The sequence below is a fragment of the Mus pahari genome, chromosome 6, assembly GCF_900095145.1.
Source record: "Mus pahari chromosome 6, PAHARI_EIJ_v1.1, whole genome shotgun sequence".
Taxonomy (NCBI): domain Eukaryota; kingdom Metazoa; phylum Chordata; class Mammalia; order Rodentia; family Muridae; genus Mus; species Mus pahari.
The window spans coordinates 58,696,871-58,705,655 of NC_034595.1; the positions used below are offsets into that span (position 1 = coordinate 58,696,871).

General features: G+C 42.7%; 1 protein-coding gene across 1 annotated transcript; it reads left to right on the plus strand.

The window, feature by feature from the left end:
• The first annotated feature begins 686 nt into the window (after positions 1-686).
• On the plus strand, positions 687-8,468 carry Magoh (mago homolog, exon junction complex subunit). Its single transcript, XM_021200595.1, has 5 exons — positions 687-877; positions 1,807-1,865; positions 4,185-4,295; positions 6,225-6,307; positions 8,248-8,468. The coding sequence occupies exons 1-5, from the start codon at positions 790-792 to the stop codon at positions 8,345-8,347; spliced, it is 441 nt and encodes a 146-aa protein (XP_021056254.1). The 5' UTR covers positions 687-789; the 3' UTR covers positions 8,348-8,468.
• The last annotated feature ends 317 nt before the right edge of the window (positions 8,469-8,785 follow it).

An 8,785-nucleotide genomic window follows, 5' to 3' on the forward strand; every position in this document is an offset into this window, starting at 1 on the left:
CAACTTTATTTTTCGAGGCAGGGTCTTAGTATGCAGCCACTGGTCTCAAACTCCTGAACCCTCTGCATTACGCTCTTTAGCACTAAACCATAGACATTCACCACTACTCTCCCACCTCAGAGACATCTCCTGAACCGCACACTGAGGAGTGGAAGAAGGCGGGGGGGGGGGGCAGCGTACTCACTGATGGGCAAATCATTTTGCCTCCTTTTACTATGGAAACCCATCTAGGTTCATAGTGTGAATAGCCTCGTTCGACTCACTTGTCTCTTTAAATTGAGGTTGTGCCTGACTGGACTCCAGCGGTCAGTGTTAGGCTGAAACCCAGATGCAGTTCTCCTCCCAAGATGGTTGTCGCACGCCTTTGATCCCAGCACTCGGGAGGCAGAGGCAGGCGGATTTCTGAGTTCGAGGCCAGCCTGGTCTACAAAGTGAGTTCCGGGACAGCCAGAGCTACACAGAGAAACCCTGTCTTGGAAAACAAAAGGCAAAAAAACAAAAACAAAAAAACAAAAAAAAACCAACAACAACAACAACAAAAAAAAACCAAGCAAACAAAAACCAGAACTCTCGATTTACAAGGAAGCAAGCGTGAGGATCTCGATCCCGCGTCTAGGCGAGGGGGCGTGGCAATCTCGTTCCCGCCTCCGAAGAGTGAAAGAACTCCTACCGTCGCGGAGGCAGACGTCATTTCCGCGCGCCACCATTCTGCCAGCATAAATCCCAGATCGCAGGCCGTAGTAGTGTCATCTGTTCCTAAAGTTCCGTCCTGCTTGTCCCTTGCGAGGCATGGAGAGTGACTTTTACCTGCGTTACTACGTGGGTCACAAAGGCAAGTTCGGCCATGAGTTCCTGGAGTTTGAATTCCGACCTGACGGTAAGAGCGGCCTCCCGCCTGCGGGCCGTGGGACCGGACCCCGGGAGGGCGGAGGAGAAGGCGGGCTCCGGAATGTGGCGAAGCGAAGCAAGGGACGCCGACCGCCGTGCTGTTGGGTTGTGAAAGAGGCATTCTTTTGTCGGCTTCATTGGTTCTTCCTCTTCATCCGCTAGTGATTCTTCTTCGTAGCTTTTTAAAAAGCCAGGTTGCTTAATTTCAACAAAGATTTAACGTCCATCTGAGAACGGGTTGTTTTCCAGTCTGGGGACAGAGCAACGAAAATAAATTTTCCCCTCTCGTGGAACATGTGTTTCAGAGCCGGAAGAAACTACAGTGATCTCCTGTAGTGAGGAGTGATCAGAAAACAAGGTCGCTTTTAAAGAGCACTCTGAGGACTGTGTGTTTGAATTAAGCCGTAATTGAAAAGGGATCGATTTTTGAAGTTCAGGGAGAAAAGCATACAGGAGTAGCAAGTGTCATAGGACCTCAAAGAGCCAGACATATCCACAAGAGCCTCACAATACAGGTGTTTGTAGGGCTTGCTTGCATGCAGCTTTCTTAGTTTTCAAAGTCCTTTCCCAACCCAGTTGAACATCAGCATGTTCTCGGTGCAGCTAAGATAGCATTAAAATTCCCGTTTACAGCTGAGGACGACCTCCTGCAGAAAAGCTATTTGCCAGAGTTGAGAATATGTTCTTTTGCTACATCATGGTAGCCTTTTCCCGGGGCTCAGGTTTACTGTCAAGTCCTTCTGTTGTTCAGTAGTTCCAAGTGAAGCACCAAAAATCACTACAGTCACAGCTGGGAAATGGATTGAAACATTGGATGTAATTTAGACAAAGCTCATATTCTTTGGAGGGTAATGATGCTTTGTTCATATTTTCTAATACGTTGCATTCTTTTTTTTTTTTTCCCCCTTTCTCCGGAAGGTAAATTGCGATACGCCAATAACAGCAATTACAAAAATGACGTCATGATCAGGAAAGAGGTACAGACCTTTCCTTCACCCTGACTTAGCCTTTGGTTTCCTGTTGTTTATGTTCTCTCGGGTACTGGTGACGAAAGATGAAGTGTGGGGAGCAAGCACTTATTTCTAAGCAGCTAGATTATTTCTCTGGTCTCTGATTCACTTTTTTTCCTCCAGTGCAGAATCAAAAGCTAGTAAGTCTGTGTGTCTTGGTTTGTACCCTCAGTAAGTCTGTGTGTCTTGGTTTGTACCCTCAGTATGCCCCATACTGACCATGTGACCTCAAGACAAGTTCTCTGGCTGAACTTGGTCTCTGCGTTTTCATCTGTAAAACAAAGGATAAGAAAACCTACCTTTCACCATGCGTGAAATCCGCCTGCCTCTGCCTCCCGAGCGCTGGGATTAAAGGTGTGCGCCACGACGGCCGGCTGACTTTGCTTCTGAAGAAGAAAGGGATCAGGGGAAAGTCTAATATAGACCAATACCTTGTGTGTCACTAAGGAAAGTCTTTAATATAGACCAACACCTTGTGTGTCACTAAAGAAAGTCTTTAATATAGACCAACACCTTGTGTGTCACTAAGGAAGTCTTTAATATAGACCAATACCTTGTGTGTCACTAAGAGTTCTACATATATTTATGGTCTTTAGTCCTGATTATAAAAGCCCATGTGATAAAGTATTCTGCCATATTTTCATACAGGGAAAATCATGGCCTAGATATTAAATCTGAGGATTGTTCATAGTTATTCTTGCTTGTAAGAGATAACGATAGGAATTTGGACATATCTGAGTCTCAGTAAAGTTCATGTGCTCCATTCTGCTGGGATTTCTACTATATCATTAAGGATATGACAGTATGTCTTCATATGATGTAGCAGTTAATTTTATGCCGAATCAGCATCATATCTTTTTCTGTTTTTTGGTGTTTTTGTTTCACATGACCTATTGCTCCTCAGAAGCAGTTGGTAGAGTGCTTGTCCTCATGAGGCCCTGGGCTTCATCCTTAGCATCACAGAAACTGGTGGTGGTAGTCAGTCATGCCTATATATCAGCACTGGGGAGATGAAAGCAAGAAGCTCAGAAGTTTAAGTTCACCAAGTCCAGTCTGAGCTGCATGAAACCTTGTCTTTAAAAAGCAGGGTGTATTAGTTGTCTGTTACCACTATAACAATATATCTGACAGGCTATTGCTGGGTTATTGCCAGGAATGATACAGGTCTGCAATCCCAGGACTTTGTAGTTGAAGGCAGGGGGATTAGAAATTCAAGTTGGATGCAGTGATGGTGGAGATGATGGTGTAAGACTTTCATCCCAGCACTTGGGAGGCAGAATGAGGCGAATCTATGAGTTTGAGGACAGCCTGATCTACAGAGCAAGTTCCAGGTCTGTACAGAGAAACTCTGCCTGGAAAAGCCTTTTAAAAAGAAATAATTAGTTAATTAATTAGAGTTCATAGCAAGTTGGAAGCCAGTGGGGCTCAGTGAAATTCTCAAAAATAAAGAAGAAATTATTTAGCTCATCATTCCAGAGGTTCAAAATCTAAACATCACTGCAGTAGTAAGAATGGGTGTGTGGCTACGCAATGACCTCTCACACCAGGAGAGAGAGACACACAGACACTGGAGTCCCACAGTTCCTCTACTGATATGCTGCAATGACCTAAGGACCCCCATTAATTCCCACCTCTTCAAGGTCTGTACCATTTCCCATAGTACCACCCTGAGGACCAAACCTTTAGTCACATAAATGGAGTTGGGAAGGACACACTGAAATCATGTCTAAGCCATACCATAGAATAAACATCTATTTGCACTGCTATAAAATACCTGAGACTGGGTATAAAGAGTAGATTCACCTCTCGGTGAATTCCAAGACCCTGTCAGGTTTGGTGTGTGGTGAGGACCTCGTCTGTTCTATATGGTGTCTTATTGCTGTAGCCTCCCAAAACAAACTTTGTTCTTCACATGACAAAGGGACAAAAGGGGACCAGATAATTCCCTGGCATCCTCTGTCCTTGTGCCCTGATCTGTACTAAAGACTATGCCTCTCACTATTCTCACATTGGGAATTAAATTTCCACACAATTTTAGGGGACACAAACATTCAAACCACAACACGAGAAGATGTGTGTGAACAGGATGTGCCTGCAGGAAGCTGGGGAGCTGGAATATTGTCATTGGACACATTTGATCCTGAGCCTCCTTATGGAGGTGCCAGAAACACATCTTCAGAAGCCGTCGTTTATCTTCTATTACTTTCTGAGTTGGGTGTTGTTGGGGTGTGGTGGTTTGAAGGAGAGTGACCCCAATAGATTCATACATTTTAAACTTGATTGCAGGCTTATGTACATAAAAGTGTGATGGAAGAATTAAAGAGAATTATTGATGACAGTGAAATCACCAAAGAAGACGATGCTCTGTGGCCCCCTCCTGATCGAGTGGGCCGGCAGGTGAGCACTTTATTGACTGTACTTTGTACTTCCTAAAAAGAAGAGGAGAACTACTGCTCTAGGGAGGAGGGGCCCTACATAACTAGGGAATCATTAATTCCATGATTCCATCGGGGCTGGGGATGGAACTCAGGCCCTCTAGATGGGCAATCAGTGTTCTTCACTGAGCCAGCTTCCCAGGCTTATATTACTATTTCAGTAACTAAAAAAATACAAGCTAATTCCACCTGGAGTGCTAGTTACTCGTGTACTCCAGACTTCTGTAGTCCGTGTTTCTCCTGTCTTGTATAGCCCCATGTTTCTATCCTAAAGCTGGGGGGTGGGGGTGCCTAATTGTGCTGGGCATAGTGGCGTACACATCTAATCCCAGCACTAGAGAAGCAGAGGCAGGTGGATCTCTGTGGATTCTAGGCCAGCCTGGATCTGCATAGCAAGTTCTAGGCCAATCAAAGTTATATAGTGAGACCCATCTCAAAAAACAACAACAACAAAAAAAAAAAAACAAAAAAAAAAAACAAAGGGCACAAAAAAACCCAAAACTTTTTTTTTTTTTTTTTAAGGAAAAGATTTATAAATCTGACTTCATTAAAGTTAAAATTTAGCTAGGGTATGGTGCCACATGTCTTTAATCTCAGCATTCAGGAGGAAAAGGCAGGTGGATCTTGAGTTCAAGGCCAGCCTGGTCTACAGAGCAAGTTCGAGGACAGCCAAGGCTACACAGAGAAACCCTGTCTCAACAAAAAACCCTTAAAAGTTGTTTGATTAAAAAAACACCAAAACAAAGTTGAAACAAACCACAGACTGGATGAAGATGCTTGGAAAATTTATTTAAACCAATAAAAAGATAACCTGGGGGGGGGGGAGGTTATAAGTAGACAGTTCATGGACTCAAATAATAGCCAGTAAACACAGAAAAGGTTTACAGGTGTATTTGTAACCTACAAAAGTAGGAGAACACTTAAAAGCCTCACCCAGGCCTTCAAAGGGATAGAAGGAGCCACTACACTGCTGGTAGGAATAGGGGTCCTTGCAGCTGCATCGGCAGCCATGTGGATAGGAGCTAACAGGGTGGGCCTGGGGACCTAACCCCAGGGCTAGCACAAATGTTTACTGAGCTCAGCCCCAAGACCTAGAACATTCTTGCCATATCATTCATAGTAACAAAACTTGGGGACTTGTCTCTACTCAGTAAGGAAATTGCATGTTCAGAGCATTTAAGTGTTGAGCAGCTCACCGAGGGTAAATCTTAGACACGATGTTGAATGAGAGAGAATGTATACACATGTGCTATGGCCATTGATTTTAAAAGATGCTAAGTCTGGAGAGATGGCTCATTGGTTAAGAGCACCGACTACTCTTCTGAAGATCCTGAGTTCAAATCCCAGCTACCACATGGTGGCTCACAACCATCTGTAATGAGATCTGATGACCTCTTCTAGTGCATCTGAAAACAGCTACAGTGTACTTAGATATAATAAATAATAAATCTTAAAAAAAAAAAAAAAAAGAAAAAAGATGCTGCTAAGTCTAAAAAGCAAGTGGAGGGAATCCACAGCAGTTTTAGGGGTGTCAGAGAATAGAGTGGGAGACAGGCATTAACCTGTTTCTTTTTAAGAAGATGGGGATGGGGAGCAGCAAGATGGATCAGTAAAGGCTCTTGTGGCCACACTCGGCGCTTGTGTTCACACTCCATAATCCAAATAAATGTGTCAGGAGAGAACTTCTACAAGTAGTCCTCATACCTCCATGAATATGCATGCTACGTGCATATATATATCACACACACACACACACACACACACACACACTCTAATAATACAAGCATAAAGACCAGAGTTTGGTTGAGCCCTCGTCCTGTATGCTTGATGAATGAACCAATACTGCCTGACTTTGAGAGATATATAATTTCTTTTTTTTTTATGTTTTTAGGAGCTTGAAATTGTCATTGGAGATGAACACATTTCTTTTACAACATCAAAAATTGGTTCCCTTATTGATGTCAACCAGTCCAAGTAAGCATACATGACATTTATCATCAGTTGTGTCTCTTGTTGGAGATAGAACAGAAACTGTCAACCACACGAGGCCAGCATAAAAAGATGTGCAGACATAACACAAAAGTGGGTGGTGTGGTCCTCCTCATTCATAGGGGCTCCAGGTTACAGTGGTTCAGTATCGCGGAGGGGTTGGCTTCAGGAATTCTGGTACTAGAATCTTCAGTGCTTAATTTCCTTATATAAAATAGTGTCATGTTTGCTTGAATCCTGTGTACTTCCCATATAAGTCATCTTTGTAAAACCAAATTCTGGGAAATAAACTGTTATAATGTATCACTTAGGAAATGATGACAAGAGAAAATGTCTGAACATACATGTGACAGAAACCTCATAGGCCTAACTATATCCGCTCATGGCTGAGCCCACAAATGCAAATGGATTTGGGCTAGTTGTATTTTCAGAAGTTGCTTCTTTTACTTGTAGTTCATGGAGGAATGTGTAGTTCATGTAGTTCATGGAGGAATGTGTAGTGACAACCAGAAGAGGAAATGAAATGAGGCCACACAATGCTGCTCTCACTGTGTGAACAGCTTCTCGGCATTGACTGTTCAGACTAGCTCATCTTAGTCTTGGTGAAATTTGAAATCTTGCATCTAAGTTTTAAAATGCATGTTGCCAGTAGTGTGAATTCTAACACCGGGATGTAACTCTATTTCCTATAAAGAACCTTAGAATTTGGCAGGCTCTCTGCTCTCTGGACACACTTGTCAGTCCTGCTTGCTACTTTACATTTTTTTCTTCAATTCTTAGAGCAATAGATGGTCATTGTAGAAAATACAGGAGATACAGAAAAGAGAAAGGGAAAGTTCTTTCATATCCTTAATAGACAACCAGTGATGACATCTTTTTGGTTTCAGAAAGGATCTTATTATCCAGCCATGACTATCCAGGAACTCAGCTATAGAGGTCAGGCCAGCCTTGAACTTTGAATGGAAGCATGTAATGTCTTAGTCTTAGAGAGCACCAGCAGTGGAGGCATGGTGGCACATGCTTATAATCTCAAGTACTTGGGAGAAATAGCACAGGAAGATCTGATCATGCTGCGAACCCTGAGATTGTGTTACTTTGAAATACCCTGCCTTTAGTTGTGGTGTGGCTCAGCCTTAGCACACATCTTTAATCCAGGAGCTTTCTGCTTGAATATCGTAAACAGGATTAAGTAAACTCAACCATAGGCCGAAAGGCCGAGCAAATAGTTGGCAGAGTGAACATAGGGAACTATAGAGAGTAACGGAGTCAGGAGAGCAGAGAGAGTTGCACAGGAGGTAGAGGGAGTGGCATCAGTGTGAAGGAGGAGCTTCGGGGACACTGGCTGAGGAGGAAGGTTGGCTGGGCGCTTTCTCTGCCCCTCTGAGCTAGCAGGCTTTAACTCCAGCATCTGGCTCTGGAGTCTTCATTGATAAAACCAAACGATTCAGATTATGTTTTAAAAAAACAACACAGGAATCTCATGATTGAACCATCCTGATGTATATAACAAGACCCAGCCTCAAAAACAACTTTTAACCCTCTCACCCTCTGCTGGGGTGGAGGTAGGACTCCTTGTTTAGGCTTGTGGTGCTAGGGATTGAACATGGTTAGAGCATCTATCCACCACCAACCAGGTCTCCAGCTCTATGTATAGTTTTGAAAGCACAGGAGGCAAAATCTGTTTTAGAAATCACAGTTTTCCCCCTTAATTTTATGTATTTTCACAGTAAAAACAGCATGGCTTCCTAATACACCATTGTAATAAGTGGCCCTTGTTAATGGATATGTGCTTCCTCAGGTTTTATTACTGTAAATATCATCATAAGGATTTTTATAGTAATCGGGTTATTAATTTTTTTTTCTTTTTTTGTATTTGCCAGTTTTTCTCTGCTTCTTAAACAGTTTGGTTTTCTTTTGTGTTTTAGGGATCCAGAAGGCTTACGAGTATTTTATTATCTTGTCCAGGACCTGAAGTGTTTAGTCTTCAGTCTGATTGGATTACACTTCAAGATTAAACCAATCTAGATTGGATATTGTGGACACAAGGCGGGTGGGAGTTTTTAGTTACCATAATTAGGATTTTTTTTTCTGTATATTGGGGCAATTTTTATAAACAATAAATGATGATCTTTAATAAATGTGATAAGGTCTTTTTTGTTATTTTCCTAAATACCTGAATATGTGAATTCTCAATCTGTAAGATACAAACATTCTGTGGCAGACTTGACAAAGGAAAGGAAGAAAATCTAAGCAACTGTCTAAAACTACCATTTACAGGAAATGATGGGGAAAGGTTTAAAAATTCAGCAAGGGCCAAGGAGATGGTTCTGGCAGTAAAAGCTTTAATGCATACAATTGACCACCATCCACAGCCCTGGGACCTACGCTGGGCCTGGACTAAGCCACCCAGCAGCAGGAAGAGACCCTGTCTAAAGGTGGAAGGCAAGAACTGACTCAGAACTT

What these genes read in the sequence shown, in the direction of transcription:
- Magoh (XM_021200595.1), top strand. Translation starts at nt 790, where the DNA reads ATGGAGAGTGACTTTTACCTGCGTTACTACGTGGGTCACAAAGGCAAG. An exon ending in GTTTGAATTCCGACCTGACG is followed by an intron (nt 878 to 1,806) that starts GTAAGAGCGGCC and finishes TTTCTCCGGAAG; the next exon opens with GTAAATTGCGATACGCCAAT. An exon ending in CTGATCGAGTGGGCCGGCAG is followed by an intron (nt 4,296 to 6,224) that starts GTGAGCACTTTA and finishes TTATGTTTTTAG; the next exon opens with GAGCTTGAAATTGTCATTGG.